This window comes from Haliotis rubra, unplaced genomic scaffold (assembly GCF_003918875.1).
Source record: "Haliotis rubra isolate DU_JTF1 unplaced genomic scaffold, ASM391887v1 Scf264, whole genome shotgun sequence".
Lineage (NCBI taxonomy): Eukaryota > Metazoa > Mollusca > Gastropoda > Lepetellida > Haliotidae > Haliotis > Haliotis rubra.
The window spans coordinates 227,653-251,177 of NW_025766714.1; the positions used below are offsets into that span (position 1 = coordinate 227,653).

The window sequence follows — 23,525 nt, forward strand, 5'->3', positions numbered from 1 at the left end:
GAAAATGTCAGAAAATCGGAAAATATCAACAGTTTCGATCTTGTCTCAAAACCATCCTCTTCAAACGAGCATTCGACTAAGCGCACATCAGCAGGACTCTGGATATGTAGCGCTTCACAAATATATAATTTGATTTGATTTGATCACACAAAGCATCATTCCATCAATAAATCAATAATATCTTGGCTTTACTGTGAATACATGACACGTTTTTATGGATAACAACAGTAATTTGTTACTTGTTTTTATTCTTTTTACGACGCCTCAGAGCTAATTCTTGCTCCTTCATCATGTGAAATCGTTCATCAGTAAATCTATAATATACTAGCCACATAAAGAAACTGTGCATTGTCAAAATATTATCCCAGTTGATAAGTACGATAAAATGTCAAAGGTACATATAAACTTTAATGGAGGGATCATGAGACCATAACAAGTCGGGAGAATTTCAATTGAAAAGTCAATCACAATGACGTCACGAGTCCACAAGCGGGACAGGGGTCAAACGACCATGTCACAAGCTCAATAACGGGTATGTCCACCATCGGCATTGAGAACAGAAGTTCATCGACGACGCATAGAGCCTATCAAACGTGCAAGGAAGGCTTGTGGGATGTCACGCCAGATTCTCTCAAGTTCTGCTGCAAGGTCAAGGACGTTATCTGGCGGATGAGGAAGACGGCGTAGACGTCGATCCATCTCGTCCCAAACATGCTCTATAGGGGAGAGATCCGGTGAATTTGCAGGCCAAGGCAGCAAGTCAACGTTGTGGTGTTGCAAGAAATCCATAGCAACCCTTGCGGTATGAGGGCGGGCATTGTCCTGTTGGAATGTTAACCCAGGGCCATGACGTTGCAGAAAAAGAAATTGCCACAGGTCGAAGAATCTGATCCCTGTAGCCCACATCAGTTAAATTGCCCTGAACAATCACCAAAGGAGTTCTTTGGCGTACTGTTATTCCACCCCAAATCATCACGGAACCACCACCAAAGCGATTCCTCTCCAAGATACAGGCCTGTGCATAACGTTCTCCCACGCGTCTATAGGCACGTTGACGTCCATCACTATGGGAAATGTTAAACCTGGACTCATCTGTAAAAAACAACATTTCTCCACCAAAACAAGGGTCTGCGGACATGATTTCGGCACCACATTCGGCGAGCTTGTAGATGACGTTGTGTCAGGATAGGCCGTATGGCGGGACGTCGTGGTCTGATCCCGTGATGACGTAAACGTTGTCGAACTGTGTTGGGGTGGATACGGCGAAGTCCTGGGATGGTTCGGGCAGTCATCACTGCAGTCTGAAACCTGTGGCGAAGATGGGTCACCCTTATCCATCTGTCCTGTCTTGGCGTTGTTACACGTGGACGTCCAGAACGTGGCCGATCGATGACGTCATTTGTGTTCTGGTAGCGTCTCACCAGTACAGAAATGGTGTTCCGGTGGCAGTGGAAATGTGCAGCCACTTGTCGTTGAGACATTCCCCCACGGACCATCCCAATGGCCTCATGACGTTGTGCAGACGTGAGCCTTGGCATGCTATGCGTTTCAATAGCCGTTTAATTTTTTTAACGATCGCAAGGGCAGGGGTTGAGCTTTCCAAAGTGACAGTACATGCGCGGATCCAGAGGGGGGGTGCGGGGGTGCGCACCCCCCCCCAGGAGTGTTCCAAATGTACTACATGTTTTATGCCCAGGGTTCCGAGGATTGGGGTGCACCCCCCCACACACACCCCCACCCCCAAACGAAAATCCTGTATCCCCCCTCCAGTCTACAGTATTGTGTGGCATTCATTTGGTCTGTTTCTCTTTCCCGGAATGCACGTGCAACAACGTATTGCACTTCTCAAGGACGAACCCACTGACGTCACGGAACGTGGCACGTGCATGCATGTTGGATACATGTCACTAATCTCTGAGTTTGAATCCTTATGTGTCTACACAGGTTTGATAAATTTAGATTTTAAATTTTTGTATGCACAGTTTCTTTATGTGCCTAGTATATCTTCCTCTTAACTATAATTGTGTGGTAGACCCACACCATCAGACCAAAGAAATCACTCCACCACTAAATCAGTAATATCTTACGCTTTACTATGACTGTGTGGTAGAACCACACACAAACCACAATCGTATATTTATATGTATGCTTATTTACAATTAATATAGTCAATGACGAAAAGAAAAATACAAGAAATAGAATAACCAATGTATATTACCATTGCTCACTCAATCCTATTTGTTCGAATCATGCATACAAGTATATTTCTAAATATGGTTTCGTTGACATGACTAGACTGTGCTGCATTGATGTCTGACATCACGTTTATATCAACACCATATTAATCTGTCATGATCATCAATAGTGAGTGTATCAATTCGTTTCCAGCTAATTAACAAGGTAGATATTGAAAATTGAATTAACTCTTAAGTCAGCACTTTGGATCCTCGTTTAAACATTTTAATAAATTTTGATCCAGTATCACCATTTCTTTGAGAGGCATTTTAGAAGTTGTGAAGATGAAGGAAAACTGATTTGTATGGATAGTCAACTTCTTTATTGCAATGAGTGCGACGTTTCGGTGTAGGTACTAACACCGTTATCAAGCAAGTGATACAACAACTGAAGCAAGGAGAATATATACATAGCTGTATAGTGAGTATATACAATTAACAAGGTTGATGTACATTGGATATTTGATAAGTGATTACAGCAGAGGAGGTTGATGTACAGAGTGATTGATTGTGATTAGAGTTGAGTTTATACAATTGATGAGTTGACGTACAATAGTTGTGATTACAAGCACAAAGGGGGAGCATGGAAGCCAGATGGACAAAGAAGGTAGGGAAGGATTACTGGTGGTGGTCTTTGATTAGGTGGTGATAGGCTGACGAGATGAAATAACCTTGATCTCGATTCATGGTGGGGTTGTGGCGTTGGATGTTTATGGCTTCAAGGAGTTTCCTAATTTTGTAGTCTTGTCGGTTGATTTCTAGGATATCGATGTTGTTCCATAGGATGGCATGGTCAGGGTTGGCTTGGGTGTGGTCACCATGTTCAAATTTTACATTTGTACTGTTAATTTTGTTTGAGGAAATGTTATAGAGTGATGTTACAGTATTGTCGGTCGTAAATTAAAGTCTAGGACTTAACGTTCCCACCATAACAACTGTGAAACAGAGACATTACGTCGTTGCATGGAGCTGGGGTGATATATATCATGTAACTTGTGCATACAGAATTTAAATGTTTACAGTGACCCCAGCCAAATGTCTGTTTAAGAATATGTCGATAACAGCACCGAAGATAAAGCATCAGAATGTGTGATATAATATTAACTCCAGTGTGTTACAGAAACTGTATATGGAAAATTTTTTATAACTGACATATTGATTAATACTTAACCAGTCACATGTTAGTCATACATGATGTCATCGATCTGAAGATCTACCAGGGTGTAAATCAATGCCTCGCATTGTATAGTCACGAACAATAAAGCTTCGATCAGTCAATAGTCACTGTTTCCATACATATAATCACATATGGACACCTGCCTATATTAAACAGCTACATGTACAGGACAGTGTGCCATTCTTTGGTACAGTAGGCAGTGGACTTTAAAAAGAGGTAAATATCAGATTTATGGGTGGGCGTTGTTTGGTTTGGTACAGTGATGTAGACTGTGAGATGATCGGCAGACAAATAGGTACATAATTATTGAACTTATTTTAGATTTTTATGATTTGATTTCTCATTTACAATCGATAGTATTTACCTGTCGCCGTGATATAGCTGTTTATCAACATCCACGTAATAAGTACCATGTAACACATGTCATGTACGTCATATACATCATCGTCACATCACGTCACCACACACACCCTCTTCACTACCGCAATAACACCACCATCAGCATCCCTAACCTGCCTCCCAACCAAACGTTTTTCGCCAACAAAAATCAATATTTTTCCCCCGTTATTTATAGACTTTTATTTCGAAACTATCAGCTTCAATGGCAATTATATACATGTATACCTTCGTTGCAATACTTTGTAGTATTTATTGATTGATAGCTACCACACGAAGGAACAGTATTTCCCAAATTTAACTATGTGTGGAAATATACCTCCAAGGCCCGTATGAGTGAGTGAGTTTAATTTTACGCTTTTTTTGCAATATTCCAGTATGTCCATTGTTGCACATTTTCTTAAAGCAATCAATGATTATCTCATCCTTTCACCTCATCAACTCACCTTATTAATTTTCCGGCCTGCTTCATGTCTATGATTTAATTATCCTTTATTAGATAGTATCTGTCTATCAAGGAGAGATTAAAGACACTCACTCAGCCTGCAATACTTCAACACTAGTATGGATTACGTTATCTTAAGTTTGGTTGGGGTAAAATGTCAGTAAGTTTCCTGACTTTGGATTTTGGCAAGCGCGTCTCGGGAGTTGTTTGGTTGGGTTGTGAGCACTCGTGACCTGGTTGGGGATGTCAACAGGTTTCTTTTGGACGTGTTGACTACATTTCTAGATTTGACCACTTACAACTACAAACATTATATCCAATGAGACAAAGCAGTTTGTACCAAGTGTCCCCGTGAATATCGTTTCAGGTAAACGACTGGCTAGTCATTGAAGGAGTTTTGGATACACAATGCCATTAATAAGTGGTCAAATGCAAGTCTTATGTTATATTTAAGATTACACTTTCTCGGTAAAGTACAGATCAGGGGTGGAAATAACTTTAAAATTGCTAGTGTACTCCGGTACAGTGGCACATGTAAAATCACTTGCCCTGATAATTTTTCCACTATACCGGCCGTTTTCTTGTTGATTTTTTAAATAAACAACATAATTAATATTGGAAAGTCAACTGGACACCGGTACAGTGTGATATACAAATTTGCTTGCCCGACAGAAAAAAACACTAGACTCGGGCGTCGGGCAGTGGGTTATTTCCACCCCTGCAGATTCTAGTATGTATTGGGTTGAGTTCGATCAGGCGACTAGGTGCCTGACTCTAAGAGTGTGGGTTCGAATCCCGGATGGGACCAGAATTGGTACTTTACCGTGAAAGTGTAATCCCAAATATCACATATGTTGCATAAAAGGAGTAGCGTGGGCAAGGTCAGCTAGCCCTTTCTTGAGCACCCCGTTTCATCACTGCTTGTTGCTGATTCAATCCTGAGAGGTCCACAGAATGCAGTCGACCCGGACAGGTATTTAGAATTATGAGAAATATTTTGTCGCTTTTGTATGCGTCTGAACATTTAGATAAGAACATTATAATTATAGTTAATTGAAATCAAAATTATGCAACTATAAAAGAACAAATATGTCCACATCATGATGTTACCACGTACAACCAATCATGTAGCATAGAAATATAATGGGCTTCGACTCACACTGTAGACTACTGTTTGATGAATATCTTTTTGTGAGTATTGTGGCCACCGTATTCATATCGGTTCAACCAAAGTGGAATGCATAAGAAAAGCAAGTTTTATGGATGTCAACGGCTTCTCTGAATAATACGACGTTTCGGAGTGATGCTTGCTGCTTCATCAGGTGATGACTCGGAAAGGTGTTATTCACAAAAGCAGTTGACATCTATAAATCTTGCTTTTCTTATGCATTCCACTTCTAAATGCCCTTCAAGATGTCATGCACAAGAATAGCGACGCAGACATTACCCTATATTTTCATGGAAAGACCATATGTCTGACGTTTATAAAACACAATTACCTGTACATAAAGCGATCATTAAGAACAGGCTGAGAAATAGTCCCAAATGCCAGTTCACAAAAGGCAGTTAGAAGGGAGTTTATAAGACAGTAATTATGCAGGCATGTTTAACAAACGCCTTTGATTCAAGGGGCGGTGGGGTAGCCTGTTCGCGTGTCACGCCGACTGACTGACTGACTGACTGAGTTTGGTTTTACGCCGCTTTTAGCAATATTCCAGCTACATCACGGCGGGGGAACACCAGAAATGGGCTTCAACATTGTACCCATGTGGGGATTCGAACCCGGGTCTTCGGCGTGACGAACCAACGCTTTAACCACTAGGCTACCCCACCGCCCCTTTGTCACGCCAAAGACCCGGGTTCGATTTCCCACATGGGTACAATGTGTGAAGCCCATTTCTGATGTTCCCCGCCGTGATATTGCTGAAATATTGCTAAATGTGGCGTAAAACTAAACTCACTCACTCACTCTTTGATTCAATGCTTCAGCGACCTGGTTTCAGAGGGGATGCTGATGTTAATGTTTACCACAGCTAGACAGTTTGCACACATACATGATCAAAAGATAACGGAAATGACTTGATAATATACTACTCACACTTTGATAAGGATCACAAAATTCACAACTTTACTTAAACGTAGATTTATATTTTGAAATTATATCCATTTAAAACTGGATAGATAATAATATGGTAACCCCTCTTTAGGCAAACAGCCACTTTAATCTAACCTTATGCACCTGATACATAAGTAACCATTAAAATGGTTTTCATGGCACCAATCAACCATTTTGCAAATCATGGAACGAGTCACTGACACATAAACAAGACCTGTCAATAGCAGGTATGGGTTCCACAAGATGCAATGACAAACTGAAACCAAGCATCCATGGTAACAATAAGCTTAGATGTTTAAACCAAATTTGACCCCACATCATAGTTTTCTGTTGAATCTATTATTTGATCCTTAGCAAAGTGTGAATAGTATATTACATGATTTGCAAATGTGATTATTGATAAAGTAAGCGGAATGTACAACAGAAAACATCTGCGTACAGGTATATCATGTAAACCGCTGACTGTACATGTCGTCCGTTTGATAAGCTGATATCGGGGATCAATCCTCTGATAGACGATAGGGAACAGCTACCTTGCTGTGTATTTGCTGTGATATTGTGTATTCATTGCAGTGTTCTGTTTATGTCCAACTAACCTCAAATAGTGATGACGTTGATGCTGATAAAATTGTCGTTACCTTGTGCTTGTGCTTCTATTAAGAATCGACCACCTCCGTGGTGTAGTGGTTAGAGCGTCCGCCCGGAGAGCGGAAGGTCGCGGGTTCGATCCCCGACCGCGTCATACCAAAAGACGTTAAAATATGGTACTTGTTGGTACCTATTAAGAATCACTAAAATAAATTCGTATGAACATGTATGTGACGAAACACATGGCTACACGAAGCCGATCGCGGTTGCCTGAAGTGAAACAACGCTACCTACAAGTAGTCTGTGAAATGAATGAAAGCTGCGGTCGTCTTTTGGTTTCCAACCGCAAAATACGCGTCTTAACGCCTCAGTGTTTAACACACTGGTATCATGGCAAATGGTACACTGGCTCCCCCCAAGAAACGGTGCCGTGATCTTACGTATGTGTGTGTCAATAGATAGAATAGAAGCGACAAAACGGTTTCCACATCTATAAGAAATCTCTGCTAAAAGCAAAGTCGATTGACTATATTGTAGCTGTATGATGTTGTTTGTAAATAAATCGGGTCTGGACAAGACAATCCAGTGATTGTCACCATGCGATATGACGACAGAGCATGTGTTAATGAATCAATATGAAATTGTAATGATACCAGGTGTTCGCGAAAAGGTGAGCGTATCCTGCCCCACCGGTGACACACGTCATAAACATATGCTATGTCTAGTCAATTGTTTACCTGAAATAATTCGGGAACGTATGGTATAAGTCAGAATAGGGAATTGTATCATTTATGTCACCGACACATCAAATGAAATTTCCTCCACATGTCTACCATAAAACGTCTTGAAATGCTTTACTGAGGCCTGAGTTCGATGAAGGAAAATTTCTGCCCGTCTTTAATTAGGTATGAAGGAGTAAGGATGTACTCCAAAACTTGGTCTTCCTCATAATAAAGTTGACATCCATAAAACTCTCTTCCTCATGTGTATCACTTCTAAATGCCATGCAAAGTCCTAATTAAAGATCTGGAAGAACAGAAGCTTTCGTTCATCGAACACACGCTGTGCTGATCACAGCTGGTGATTTTCGTATCTCTTTTGGAACGATGCAATTTTGCCATTTAACGAACTTGCGCTTGTTTGAAGATAGGTTCCGTCAGATTTGTGACTCTCTTCCTCAGATCTTTAATTACGGATAAAACGTATTAACCAGGTGCTGTAGCTAACCAATATACATTGACATGATCGTTTTACTCTCCATTGTTTTGGTGTTTACCAAATATGTATCTCATCTTAATGTTTCCTTGGTAATTTCGACTAACTATGTATAACTCGTTATACGCGACAAAACAGATGTGTTCAAGGATCTGATTCACGCTTGTTGATGGGATTCACATGAAGTGTCGTCGTAATGTTTATTTTATCTATATGCGTATCCATGCCACACGCACTTAGAACATATACACCTTGAATATTGATAATATTACTGGTGTTAATAGTACTGAGCACTCAGCAATCAATTGCTGAATCAGCAACATTGCAGCAATTTACCTACTTACGCAGAAGAAACTGAATAACCGAAGAGTAAAACAACACTGTGGGTATGTACCATAATAAATTATGGGTAATAATTAGACAATAACCAACTTGTGAGGGGGGTGATAGTCTGTCGTACAGACCCTGAAGCAAATATATCCAAGAAAGCCCACGCAAGTCTAGAAAATGTGGCAAGTCTAGATTTCGAGCTTCAGAAAATGAAGGAAAGTCTTCCACTTTGTGGCAGTTCATTTCAGCATATTATATTCATTTTTTTACTATGAACTATTTTCAGCGAAAATATGTTCATTCCAGAGAGTGGGAAGTTGTGTGTCTGTGGGATGACAGATTATCTTTCCCGAGTTATATTAATGGGTTATCCCATTCGCATCGCCAAGGCTCGAAATTACAGAATGAATATAACTCGGGAAAGATAATCTGTCATTCCCCGTCACTCGTTCTTTTGGCAGATTGCGAACACAAATCGTTCCTGAATGCAGGAACTCTGTATTCAAGAGCTCTACTGCGAAGAATCTTGCTTATTTTAATTTTGGCGTCGGCTAAAAAGAACCAAAACAAACAGAACAGAGTAAACGTATACTGAATATAACCAAAAACATCAAACCCCAGCGTGATTGACAACATTTAAGCAAAGACTTAACGGCTCAACATCTGCCTGGAACCCTTTTCTCCTTCTAACATTTGCCTGAAGAACGTGACAACGGGTTGATTGGAAGTGTTAAGTTTGTCTGGGGACGTTATGGAAACGTGTCCTCTTGCATAACAATGTTTTGCTAAGTTATGCCCTTATCTGTGGAAAGATAAGCCTTGATGTCAAAGATGAGCCTTGATGTCAAAGATAAGCCTTGATTTCAAAGATAAGCCTTGATGACAAAGATGAGCCTTGATGTCAAAGATAAGCCTTGATTTCAAAGATGAGCCTTTATGTCAAAGATAAGCATTATGTCAAAGATAAGCATTGATGTCAAAGATAAGCATTGATGTCAAAGATAAGCCTTGATGTCAAATGTGAGCCTTTATGTCAAAGATAAGCTTTTATGTTAAAGAATAGCCTTGATGTCAAAGATGAGCCTTGATGAGAAAGATGAGCCTTGATGTCAAAGATAAGCATTGATGTCAAAGACGGCAGCATTTGTGAAAATAAAACAATGTAAACTCGGGATTCCACACGGAAAATATTCCGTAATCCTTTGCTTTTAATACCGGTAATGTGAACATATAAAAAGCTGTTCAAATATACTCATGCCAATAATGCCTTTGTCACCCCTTCAATTTCTTTTATTGATAAGGGTGGGGTGGAAGAGGGTGGGGTGGGGCTGACAACCATTATTGGCATGAGTATACATATCCGGAATGGTCCGGAATGGCATAAAAACATTTGAAAATTTAGAAATTCACAAATGTTTCGCCACCCAAGGAAATATTCAAATTTCCAACCCAAGGAAACTTTCGAGATTCGGAGTAATGGAAATACCCAAGCATTTACTGACTCCATCCCTAAATAGAACCCTTCTTTTTGTTTGTTTGTTTTGGGGGAGATATTTTTGGTCGACGCACTTAATAATCCTCCCATGTAACAAAGGTTTGCAAATAATCGAATCTGGGCGACACACTCCAGCGATTGACATATACACAATCAGCGAGCCTGACCACCAGATTCCGTATGTGTAGATTTACTACAAGCATGGGTTGCTGCAGACCAATTCTAACCCGAATATTCACGGGTATAGAAACCACGATAAATACATGGTAGGAAGACATTCATAAACATTCACTAATTGCCACGCACTGTTTGATCATGAACCCGTGTCCAAACATCGACAAAGTCGTCCTTGGAATTCCTTTACTGTTTTTTTTGTTTTGTTTTGTTGGTTGGTTGTTGTTGTTTATCGTGAGCTGTTATTCAGCCACGACTTAACGATTATCAAAGGGTTTGTATAAGATTAGTGTGTATATAATCTTCTGGGGGTCCTATTTGGCAAGGTGCCAATATGAGAATAAACATTGGCTTTTCACCTTGCTATTGAAACCGTGTCGCCATTGATCGGTATCAGGGACTATTCTGTGTGTATGTCAACATGATATGAATGTATTTTACCTTATCGCTTAATTCGGTCGAAGTTGGAGGCTTATAATGATTTTACGCCGCTTCCAGCAATAAGTGGGCTGATTGACATATTCTGCGCACCGAGCACACGGCACAAAACATTCGAGGAAAAAGCAATGCTCTTTGGGTAAAAAATTGGATGGGTAACTGTTTTCGTCAGTACCGTGCCAATTTCAAACATAGGTTATGTGTAGTGTCTTCATCTTCTTCTTTTTCTTCTTCTTGTGGCGGCGGGGTAGCCCAGTGGTTAAAGCGTTGGCTCGCCACGCCGAAGACCCAAGTTCGAATCCATACATGGGTACAACGTGTGAAGCCCATTTATGGTGTAAAACCAAACTCAGTCAGTCAGTCTTCTTCTTCGTGCTCTAACCCGACCTCCTCCTCAGTATTAGGCTTCCCCACTGTCTCATAAATGGGCGATTCCGAAGCCTCGTAATTGGGAAACCCCTCTACGTGTTGGCCGCCATTACTGGAATAGTTATTTCTAAGTGCTGCGTAAAACAACAACCAAAAGTAACACATCTTGTTGATGGTTACAGTGAGGTGAGGTGAGGTGAGGTGAGGTGAGGTGAAATTGGGTTTTACGTCGTACTTGAGAATATTTCGCTCATATGACGACGTGCATGCGTGTGTATGTGTATGTGCGGCTGCTTGTACTAGCCCAGACTGAAGCTGGTTTTATAGTGCTAGCTCACTGAGATACCATGCCACAGTGAAGCATGAATACCCCACTCAGACACATTATACTGACTCCGAGCTGACCAGTCCTTGTTGTACCCATTAATGCCGAGCGCCAGACAGAGACCAACAAGTACCATATTTTAACGTATTTTGGTATGACGCGACCGGGGATCGAACCCGCGAGCTTACGCTCTCCGGGTGGACGCTCTACCCACTACACCACGGAGGCGGTCGTTGATGGTTACAGTAGGTGCGCGCGTGGATAACGTCTGTGATTGGTTTGTGTGGTGGGTTTGTTGTTTAACGCCACACTCAGCATTATTCCAGCTATATGGCGGCAGTCTGTAAATAATCGCGTCGGGGCCAGACAATCATGTCATCAACAGCATGAGCATCGAACTACACAATTGAGATACGATGACATCACATTGTGTCAACCAAGTCAGCGAGCCCGACCACCCGATCCCGTTAGTTGCCTCCTACGACAAGCATAGATTCCTGAAGACCAATTAAAACCCGGATCTTCACGGATGCATAGGAACGTGCATGGCCTGCGGTATTTACCACACTGTTTTAATAAATGTTTCAATAAATTTTAACCAGTCGAGCTAACGTATATACACTAGAAAATTGACCATAACCGACGTAAACGTTATCCAAAGGTTAAAAGGCTTAAAGCAGTCGTCGACACACTGCAAACTTTTAACGTCCTTGACACAAACAGCCAAGTCACTCATTACAACAAAGCGACCACAGTAAGAAGCCTCTTGTGACAAGATTTGGGTATTGGACATGTGTATTGGACAGTAAACAGATTTGTGTATTGGACAGTAAACAAACAAACACAAATTTAAACCAGAGCGTTTATTACATTGTATCTCAACCAAGAGAAAGGTATATGACAATTAAGAAACTTTTGTTATTATCCAGCAACAAAGTTCACCTGCGCTGTGTGAGAACTTTGAAAAAATACACTCCTTTCAGGTCAATTTTGAGATAAAACAACTGAACGCTGAAACATATCAGCTGTCACACTATTACACACATTTCAGCATGAACAAAATGGTTCAACTTTAGATAAAACGAGTTAACAATACAAATTATACCCTTTCAGTATATCTTTTCCGATAGGCTTTTAGCGACATGGCAACTTCACAAAATGTCTCTAATTAAAGAAAGATGTCCGCAGCCATCTCAGTGTGGTACAAGAGAAAGATCCTTAAGTTATTTACAAAATTAAATGTATACTTTAGCAAAATAAATTACTATCACGGAGACACTCCTTCGTATAAATAATACGAGTTTAAAAATACCTACAAATTATACCCTTTCAGTATATCTTTTCCGATAGGCTTTTAGCGACATGGCAACAACACAAAATGTCTCTAATTATAAACAAGATGTGCGGAGCCATCTGACTGTTGTACAAGAGAAAGATCATTAAGTTATTTACAAAATTGAACGTGTACTTAACCAAAATATATTACTATCGCGAAGACATCCCTTTCCAGTTAATGACGCTAAATATTCTAAACGTACTGTGCATACATTCCGAGCACGCTCTCTTGTTGAGCGAGGCGGGCAGCAAAGGCGTAGAACCGTTGACGTCGCCGGAAGTAGCTTCCCTCCAGCGCCAACCACACCAGCAGCACCCCCACGGTCAAGGTCGCACAGAACAGCAGGAAAGACAAACAAATTGAAAATGTTATGTAGGAGTCCATCCTGGCTTGACCGGTGCTCCAAGGGTCAAGGTCGATGCGGTGGAACTCTCGCTCTGTGCTGACGGTGAGGATGCCCGTTGCCGACGTCGTAAGGGCGAGAAACAGGGACAGGGAACCTAGGAACGCCCTCTTGCGGCGAGTCATTGGCCGGAGTTGGGAATATTGCTGATACACTGCTTCTATCCGCTAAAATAATATTTTGAAAGTCAAGTGGTTGATGTCTCGATATTTAAATCAATTTTTAAATTATACCAAGAGTATTGCGATGTGCTTTCGTACACTGACTTTAGACGGAGAATACAAGCTTGTGTAATGGATTTACTGAAAAAGGATATTTTCTTAAAGTTTCAAAATTAGGCCTTTTTTCATAAATTAATATATTGTTATTTAGCTTACCATGATAACAATTTGCAAGTATTGAAAGAAAACAGGACATCTGTAATTCAGTAAGTCTGAAACATGTAATTGTAACATTTCAAAGTTTTCCGAAACTTTGGCACTTCCAGTTTAGCCAACAAAGACCTTTTTCAGCATTATCGACGAAACAATGACTTTATTAGCGTAGAATGAAAATACCATCCTACCCTCTGTTGTCGTTCCATGGACGCCGTCCTTGGCGGAGGTGATACAGAAGGGAAGACAACTCCGCACAGCTCGCACGTGTTGTCGCGCTTGTAGGTGACCCACTGAATGAGGCAAGACCTGTGCACTGATTCCAGTCCTCCTCGGCACTCACATGATGTAGCCGTCATAGCTTCTCCTGCATCGCGTGGAAGATACACAACAAGTTAAGTGAGTTTAGTTTTACGCCGCACTCAGCAATATTCCAGCGATGTGGCGGCCAACAAGTTAAGCATCACCAGACTCTTTCATATAACTACAGGGGCGGTGGGGTAGCCTAGTGGTTAAAGCGTTCGCTCGTCACGCCGAAGACCCGGGTTCGATTGACCCATATGAATCATTGTGTGAAGCTCATTTTCTGGGACCGCCCTGGTGGTGTAGTGGTTAGTGCGTTCGCCAAGAGAGCAGGAGGTCATGGGTTCAATCCCCGGCCGCATCATACCAAAAGACGTTAAAATATGGTACTTGTTGTTCCCTGCCTGGCGCTTGGCATTAATGGGTACAACAAGGGCTGGTCGGCTCGGAGTCAACATAATGTGTCTGAGTGGGGTATTCATGTTTAACTGTAGCATGGTATCTCAGTGAGCTAGCACTATAAAAACAGCTTAAGTCTGGGCTAGTAGCAGCCACACACACACACGCATGCACGTCGTCACATGAGCGAAATATTTGTACGACGTTAAACCCCATTTCACCTCACCACCCGATTTCTGGTGTCCCCCCGCCTTGATATTGCTGGAATATTGCTAAAACTAAACTCAATCACTCATATAACTACGAAGTCAAGGTATATATAGTACGTCAGCTTGTGGTATCGGGTTTGTACCAGTGGACAATAAGATGAGTGCGCCACTATATTAAAGGACAGTGTTTCAAGAAAGATTGTATGATGACAGAAAACGCCGACTTTGTAAATAATTAAATAAAATGTAGATTTAATATATAATGAGACACAGACACAAAGACCACGTTGTCAATGTTAGATTATGAACAATTGTAACTCGTTCCCTGTGAAATATTCAAAGAATCCTTTAATAAATATTTACCTGTTTCCTTTTGGGAGAGTTGGCATATTCTACAGACAATGGATTCGTTGGAACTTGCGGAGCTGACATCGACGCTGTCTGGCCTCACCACCCGTAACAACGGCCCATTGGAGGTGGTGTCGCTCTGTAAACAGTGAGTGCGTGAGTGAGTCAACAGAATGTTAGATGCATCAGCGATTGTGCAAATTAGGGGATCTTGGTAACACATCGATGGAAATGATAATAACATTACTGGGAGAGGTGTATTTTCTCAGGAAATGGCATTGCGTGTATTCATAACTTTCGGCAGTGAGAGCCGTGACAATCAACACTCAGAGGGATACACAAAGTAAATGATCTAGACTACCAGTTGTTAGACTTCCATTATTTGTGGAAGTCGCGGTGGCTGAGTGGATTGTGTCGTTGATTTTGTGTGCTGGCGATGAGGTGCATGAATCTGATAGTGTTGGTTCGAATCCCGCACACAATGTGTGAAGCCCATTTCTGGTGTCCCCCGCCGTGATGTTGCTGGAATATTGCTAAAACCAAACTCAGTCAGTCGAATCCCGGATGGGACTGAACCCCAAACACGTACTGCAGAAAGTGTAAAGCACTTTCTAAATGGCCTTGCGCGTATTCGAATCTGAAAGTAACATAATGGTATACTTTATTTACAACTGCGGTTTGTTTTGAAAGGGATGCCATTCAAGTATTGTCCTACATAGTCGTACACAGTTGGAAACAACGTGAGTTTTGTTTCGTTTTGATAGCCTTTCCTACCTTTAAAGCATTGAGGATGAATACTTGAAAGTGAAAACGACGGCATTAGACGGCCCAACCATGTTATATATCCTGAAAATTCTTCCGAATTTCGATAGTGTGTGATCAAGATTTTTTTTTCAAATGTTGAGCTCAAAAAGGGAGTACGAGAGCGATGTTGATCGATACATGTTTAAACGATTACTGGGTTGTTTGGTAGCCTTGTGATTAAAGCTTCGGCGCTCTTCACACCGAAACCTCTGGTTCGATTCCCTACATTGCTACGTTGTGTGGAGCCCATTTCTGGTGTCCCCCGCTGTGATATTGAAGGAATATTGCTAAAGGCGGCGTAAAAAACCGACTCAATCACTTAAAAGATTAGATACGCCCTGAAATGTCAAACTACACTCGGACCATCTGTTCCTACCAGCTGCGCCGGGTCGGCAGGAAGTTCCGAGCTTGATGTGTCATCTTGTGTATCAGCACTCTCATGTTGTGTATCAAATGATGTCTCCTGCTCGACTTCACTGTGACAACTCGCGACCTTTGTGGGTTCGTCAGTCGCTGAAGATGTATCACCTAGTGCCACCAACTCCATCTCCAGGGGCGGCCCATTTCTCCCATCTTCAGCGGAGGTTTCGATGGCGTCTTGAACATCTGTACCTTCAGTTGCCATTGTGACGCAAAATCAATATGACTGCCATTGTCAAGATATTACACGCGGCCTGTGAGCTCTTTCAAACTGGGCCCTAGAAGTAGAGCCACTACTTTCGCGAGACACATTCCTTTATGACGTCATACGTTTGTGACGTCACCATCCCCCATACGCAAACTTCACTCTCCTACCCAGAGTTCCATTCGGCCATTGTTGAGTCTTCATGGACTACTCGGCTACATTTTCACAACGAATGTCAGTCAAGTAGTTCGCGTTGTTTTTTTATATATAGGTTTCCTTTTTCTCATTCTCCTTGTTGAGGTATATTGCCGTATATATCGCTATTGGTGTTTGGTGTCACATGGAATTGAGAGAAACCCTCGACTTAATAAACAACGAGGAATTACATGCCATTTGATTAGCTAATATAGCGGTCTTTTGGCGTTTAATGTTTCCATAATAAAATAAGACCAATGCAAACAACGGGCGATTTTATAGTGAACTGGGTTTGAGGCAGTATTCCAATGTCCCAGATTTAGCATTGCTGTCTAGTTGCGTTTGTGCGCGCGCGTGTATGCGCTTAAATAAACAGTTTGTTCGTTGATATTGATGTTTATTTTACCTTTTTTCATGTGTAAGAATTGTCTTCATCAAATCTTTGGAAACCTTGGTCCGAACAGTTTTGAAACATGCTGAATGACACCATAGATTGGGTATGACTTAGATTTACAAATACATGAGTTTTTCTGACCCGTATGATCGATTGGAACCCATGTTGATTTAATGATGATAATTGCTCATTTAAAAAACAACACTGATTTTCATACAAAACCATGTCAGTACAAGTATGTTTTATGTTGATTTTATTGGTGAATGTGAACATTCAAAATGTCATTTCGTGTGTCTCACACGATTCAAGGTCAATACCGAGTGTAACCTCCATGTGACTGTATGACAGTCAGCACTCTCCTCCTCATACCCCCTGACAGCCTCCTGATCCTCTGAAGGCGCAGTCTATGCCATTCCTCCAGTAAAGCAGCTTCCTGGGCGCAATGTGTAAAGTCCATTTCTGGTGTCCCCCGCCATGATATTGCTGGAATATTGCTAAAAGCAGCACAAAACCATACTCACTCACTCTGTACTATAGGGTCCCTTTGTTGCACATGACCAATCATGTCCCAGATATTTAATAGGGTTGGGTATCGCCAAACTTTTCGTATTGCGATATATTGCGATATGTGTTGGCGCATTGCAATATATTGTGAAAGTGTGACACATGGTTTAGCTCTTTCAACACCAGTCAACCAAAGGCTTTTACTGCCATGACCCCCAGCTCCCAGAGACTCTTAGGTCACAGATGACCTTATCAAGGAAAATATCAGCTTGTAAAACATTATTACTGCTACATGTATCGCACCATTTGAAAGGTTTAAGCCTAACATATTTATAAATAATGCAGATATACTCCAAAGGGTTAAGATACAGGGCTCATTCAGTGAGATATGTCAGGGGGTGCTTAAGTTAGTTCTTTGTGACTCTTATCAACATCCAGGAAGTGATTCCAGGGATCTGCTATACATACAGTACTCTATACTTGCCAGTTAGTCCAAATACAACAGGGTTCCCTATCACATTACTTACAGTATGTCAACATGTATTCACCACAGCAGGCATGCAGGGAATATACTAAAGTGTTGTGCTCTGTGACCTACAATTTTCACCATATTGATAGTGTACAGCATACGTGTATGGTAAGAGACTCCCGCTGAAATTTATGTACGTGTTGAAAACCTATCATTGCAAAAATAAAGGGGTGCTTAATTAATTTCTTTGTGTATATAATACATCAAAAAGCATACACTGACTGCCCCACACTGGGATGTACTAGCTGATAATGCTGTGCACTGTCCCTTGGGACAAAAAAATGTACAATTTCTCAACTGCAGCCTCTTCACAAACAGACTTGTTACTGAGATAAATAGAGCATAATTAAGAAACACTATCAAAATGTCATATCTGAGAAGATGAGAAGTGAGATACTGAAAACAGTACTTACACATGAGGAAACCTAACATTGATTGTACTGTTAAGAACGACACAAGACTCTTCAAGCCATAAGATTTATTGTAAATTTTAGCATAGCAAATTACCATATGAAGTCCAATAATCTTAAACATCTATTTAAGCAAGTATCAACACTTAATTATAGGGTCCGGATTATATAATCTGGAAGAGAAGGTATTTATGTTTCAAAATAGTAGTCCTCTTGAAAAAATCCACAACGATCAGATGTTACAATATTCATTCACACACATTGACCTGACAGTTTATAACATATCACTTGCTCCAACGACTTGTTTGAACAAACTGGAATATGAAGAAAATCATTTTCAATAACTATCAAAATTATGCAAATAATATAATGCTGTTAATACAAATAGGATGAAATGGAATATATTTGGCCAGGTGTAAATGGTTTTAAACTATAGTTTAATGAAACAAAACACCAACCCCAAAACTGGCCTGCAGCTTAGAAATTCAAATATTTGAAAAAAGAACCAAGCACAAAGTACATATCCAAAAGAAATATCCAAAGCAATTTTATATGTGCCTGTATATGTTTAACTATAATGTCACTATTATTTACCCTGAAACCTGACTTTTTTCATGAACAGGTCATTTCTGTTTCAGTGATCCGTTCACATAATTTTCAACAATATTTAGGATTTACATAGTATAATCTGTTTCATCACATAAATAAGACTAGTTATTCTTTGGCATTGATGTTATATTTTTTTTGTCAGATCAGATCATTTAATAGTAATTAGAAACTTGCTTTGAAGTGTGTTCTAGTGAGAGAGTTGGATGGACCACTCTTTCATCCATGTCAGATTGGGTTTGATCAATATGGAAAGAATGCCACAAGTTACGCAGGTTTAAAAAGTTTACCGTGTGTAGTACCAACCAGTTTCATTATAATGCTTACAAACCAAGAATCATAATCAGGCAAATCTGGGATTCAAACCCACAGCAACAAAAGACTGAAATGACAACGGAACACAATTCTCTACCAGACTCCTCATAACCAAGAGAATACTGGACCAGGGCCCTTATTCTCGAAACATTCGTAGCCCTAAGAATACTTAACTTTGATCGTAGCCAATTTGTTAAGAATGGGCTTAAGAAGTTTGTGGGGCTACGAACGTTTTGAGAATAGCTAGCCAGTTCATTCATTCTTACATCAACAAAATTAAACATAGGAAGAATATATTTTTATCTTACAATGTTACTATTTGCAGAAGACTGTGGATGTTCCTTGAATAGTTCACTTCATGATATAATCTAACATATCTACTATTTTTCATTTCAACTTGCAGCCATGAACTTCGCCCATGAAAATGTACCCTGGAATGTAAAGCACAACGTTTTCTCATGTATCATGATTATCATGCTTATGGACAACCATTGTCGAATAATTATGTCAAGATTTCACTTATACATTCACAAGCACAACAATAATAAATCATACAGTTTGACTGTACCAAGTTATCTCATGGTCAAATGATGGACATCACCGACAGAAATGCACATAAAATTAGCAGATGAATATATTGTAAAAAGATAAGAGTGAATGAAATAATCATGGAATAATCAGGGTATCATTTGAAAACACATGAACACATCAAAAGGCTGCGTGTGACGAAAGAGTAAAGGGCAGTCTCTGTCATATACTTTAGCATCCACTTGCCTAACTTGTAGTTTGGCATTATTTTCAATAAATGTTGTCCTGTATATAGGCTAGAATATGCTCATCTTTCTAAAATTGACAAACATTTGCTAGACCCTGCCTTCAACTCAATCATCTGTAAAGACCCTGACTATTTCGAATATTTTCGAAAATATTATAACAAGAAGCAATAAATCATTATATGGTAATAAAGTTAATGTTCTCATCTGATAAACATGGAAATAGGCATGAATCAAATTTCACATGTCTCTTCAAGACAAGAAAATCAAAAGAAAACATACAATCATGAATTGTTCTTAATAATAATGCATGATTAGATCAGCATTTGCCAATGGATTTCAAAGAGATAAAGCTCAGCAAGAATCAAATCCTAGTTGCTCAAAGAAATTAATGAAACAGCACATCAGTAGTATGGTCCTTAGATGAAATTTCACATTTATGCTCAAATAGTAATACATCACAAAAGTGTGTACAATGCTGAAACACAAAAAATCAACCTTATGATAATGTCATAAGCAAATAAGGTGACCCCATATCATTGTTTCAATGTGCTACTCTCTTCCTTGATTTAACTTTTGGCAAATATGTACTGGTGATCTGATTCATGATAATGAACAAAATACATGAAATGCAACCAAGGCAAGCATACCATGTTGTCCCAGTCACATTCTTACAGAACCAGTTAGAAAACATAGCAAGCATGAAGCTCACACAGACAAGAATGAAGGACACCAATCCTGATGTAGCATGGACAATTTTCAGATCTGCCAGTTTCAATTTTATTCTTAGGATGCTAGCAAGGGTAGGATATTTCAACACAGAGCCACCCAGCATCTGCATGCAAGAATACCCAACGGCTGACATTCCAATAAGACCATGCCATGACGTGAAATGTTCTTTGTTATTTATTTCTTTATTGTAGTAGATAGCTGCGAATCCTCCAATAGCACAGGTAAGGGAGGTAACCTGTAACATCCAGTGAAGTGTGACCTTTGTGGCTCTTGACTGTCTCGGAACAAGGGAACTGATTGGAGAAAATACCAATAAGCCCTCAAACATCAGCAGCAGAAACTGAAAGGAAGTGAATGAAGCATCAGTCAGTGTGTATTCTTCATAATAAGCATCAAGTTTCCCTGTCCTGATTTTAGAGATCATTTTCTACAGAAAGCTATCAAGCTTCAAATAAATAAAATTTCTTTTAAATCAAAATCTTGAAAGTTCCCTTGTGAAGTTACAAGTTTCAATGTAAATGCTGTATACATGGTATATAGACAACTAAATAGAGAAGATGGCACAGATATCAAAGCAAACCGTTTTATGTGTATGAAGACAGGAATTATGTTAATTCAAATGTGTTTCCTTTACAATCATTTTTAAAACAGTTTATTACTGAGTAGATTTATACAAGTATTCTTACTGCAATGGCCATCAGTGTTGGGTGCCATGAAAACAAGCCTGAAACATAACATATATTTTTAATACAAGATCCTTGTTGTAGTGTTACAATCAGGTTTTAGAGCACAACTAAGGGCTCTGGTTCAATGGGTGTTCTTCATCTGAGTCATGGGCAGTAAAATTATATTTCTTCAGTGACTTCAGCTGAGTTAAAAGTGCTCTTTGTGTGACATATTAACTGTATATACCCTGAAGTATTTTGATGTTTATATATATATATACCCCAGGGATTGGGAAAGGCAGGGACCATGGGCCATTTTGCACATTAGAATAAAAAATGGCCCATTAAAATTTTTAAATTTACTATTGATACAAGGGCAGTGCCCCATTCTAAATTCAGAAAATGGCTAATAATCCTGAAAATGGCCCATTGTCAAAGTTCTCTATTCCAATCCTTGATACCCTGAAGTATTTTGATGTGTTTTAAGACAGAGGATAAGTAACAGGAGTTATCAGGACACATACTAGCTGTTGAGAGAACAAATGTGCCCTTTGCTAACAAGAATTATACTGGGGCAAATTCTATTCCTTGAGACACCCATAAAGTAAGAATACATCTTCATTATAACACCCTGAAATAGGGATAGGGATTGAAACAAAACAATTCCAATATCCATGTTTTTCTTGACTTTAAAGGGACAATCTAAAGTACATCTTTACATTAATTACCATTTGCTGTGAAGTCGGTTGACATTGCTCTTCATGTTACTTATCAATATTCAGAAAGAAAATATCTCACTAAACTGACATGACTCTACTGACAAATTCATACAACATATACGTCTCTTCATTTGGCAACAATGAAAACTGTGTGTATTTCATGTTTTACCCTATAATTCTGACAAGCTAATGTGACAAACAATTCATTCTTTTGTTACTATTTGTAAAAGCATCTCAGCCAAAGGAAGATTTAGTTGATTCACGATATTTCCTCTTTTTTCTGGCTTACATGAGCTGGTCAAACCAGTGTAAAATACAGTAAGTGTTATTTTTTCAAAGGACTGTTGGGTAGATTTAAATTACTTTTCCAAAGATTTAAGCTTGGAAACAAAAGGTATTTTTTCAGAATGCCATTTAGCAACTTTTAATGCAATGACACATTATTCTGTTCACATTATCTCACTATCTTGAAATAGCTTTTGCATCAAGACCATATACATTATAAGAGAACTGACTGACTGAGTTTGTTTTTACGCGGCTTTTAGCAATATTCCAGCAACATCACGGCGGGGGACACCAGAAATGGGCTTCACACATTGTACCCATGTGGGGATTCGAACACGGGTCTTCGGCGTGACGAGCCAACACTTTAACCACTAGGCTACCCCACCGCCGCCCCCTTTATAAGAGAAAGTATCTTATGCAACACCATAGTTGAAATACTAAGTGCCTGTCTTGACTTGTTATATGGTATATTTGAAATATGGTATTAATCTTCCCCTTTCCTGACAATCACTGTTGTCTTCTAAGAAGATGGCAAACCCCTCATACAACTGTCTAACATTGTATCAAGTACCGTGGTAAGGATAAGTAATTGCACGGCTTCAAAATGGTAAATGAAACCATTCGGTATCATAAATAAAGGAAGATTGCCCAATACGTGAAAGCTAAAGACGCAAATGTTTCTCTTCATTGGATATCTCCCTGTTCGGTCTTAACGAAATTACACAGGGGCATTGTGACCTAAGCGTTTGATATGGATGGAGTTCATGAAACCGTTGGCAGTGGTATGTTGTAAATGTACAATACCGTGGAAGAACGAATATACATGTCATTTTTAAACGGGGCACCAGCCAAACAGGCCTAGTACTAGTATTTGAGAAACTGTGACAACGCTGCATGCTAACATTAATAACAATCCCCAATCCGTTTTGTTTTCACTTACTGGAGCCGGGTGCAGCGGTATAAACGATGAATCCTGTAAAGAACAGAGCTACAAAATGTGCAACCATTGTGACAAAGAAGCAGGTTTGGTAAAATTGAAATTATCTGTGACTACAGGCTTATAGTATTCTAGAACAAACGAAGTAGGCCACAACAATAACTGTCGTCTGCATTCGGCCAAAACGAGCCGATTCCGGGATGGGAATGTAAAATTATCACTTGTAAAGAGAAAATGGATTATGATTCTTAATGTTCAACAGAGTGATGATAATTGGTGAACTATACCCGAGAACCGAACGCTATAGAACACTATTTGTCCCATTTAACAGACGTACATATAATATCAGCTAAATGTG

The 23,525-nt window shown here is 39.8% G+C and overlaps 2 protein-coding genes across 2 annotated transcripts; both read right to left on the minus strand.

Moving 5' to 3' along the window:
* Positions 1 to 12,166: 12,166 nt before the first annotated feature.
* Positions 12,167 to 16,230, minus strand: LOC124280271. Its single transcript, XM_046716168.1, has 4 exons — positions 15,855 to 16,230; positions 14,690 to 14,813; positions 13,607 to 13,782; positions 12,167 to 13,208 (listed from the first exon to the last, which is right to left on the minus strand). Exons 1-4 carry the CDS (start codon positions 16,101 to 16,103, stop codon positions 12,831 to 12,833), a joined length of 927 nt encoding a protein of 308 aa, XP_046572124.1. The 5' UTR covers positions 16,104 to 16,230; the 3' UTR covers positions 12,167 to 12,830.
* Positions 16,231 to 20,082: 3,852 nt separating this feature from the next.
* On the minus strand, positions 20,083 to 23,360 carry LOC124280283 (transmembrane reductase CYB561D2-like). The gene is made up of 3 exons (XM_046716179.1): positions 23,171 to 23,360; positions 21,248 to 21,285; positions 20,083 to 20,901 (listed from the first exon to the last, which is right to left on the minus strand). The coding sequence occupies exons 1-3, from the start codon at positions 23,235 to 23,237 to the stop codon at positions 20,374 to 20,376; spliced, it is 633 nt and encodes a 210-aa protein (XP_046572135.1). The 5' UTR covers positions 23,238 to 23,360; the 3' UTR covers positions 20,083 to 20,373.
* Between the last annotated feature and the right edge of the window lie 165 nt (positions 23,361 to 23,525).

Bases quoted from the DNA above. Each gene is read 5' to 3' on its own strand.
- LOC124280283 (XM_046716179.1), bottom strand. From the start codon at position 23,237: ATGGTTGCACATTTTGTAGCTCTGTTCTTTACAGGATTCATCGTTTAT. The intron at 21,286-23,170 runs GTAAGTGAAAAC...GTTATGTTTCAG, and splicing joins TACCGCTGCACCCGGCTCCA to GCTTGTTTTCATGGCACCCA. The intron at 20,902-21,247 runs GTAAGAATACTT...ACTTCCTTTCAG, and splicing joins CAACACTGATGGCCATTGCA to TTTCTGCTGCTGATGTTTGA.
- LOC124280271 (XM_046716168.1), bottom strand. From the start codon at position 16,103: ATGGCAACTGAAGGTACAGATGTTCAAGACGCCATCGAAACCTCCGCT. The intron at 13,783-14,689 runs GTAAATATTTAT...CACGCGATGCAG, and splicing joins ACTCTCCCAAAAGGAAACAG to GAGAAGCTATGACGGCTACA. The intron at 13,209-13,606 runs GTAGGATGGTAT...ATATTATTTTAG, and splicing joins CCATGGAACGACAACAGAGG to CGGATAGAAGCAGTGTATCA.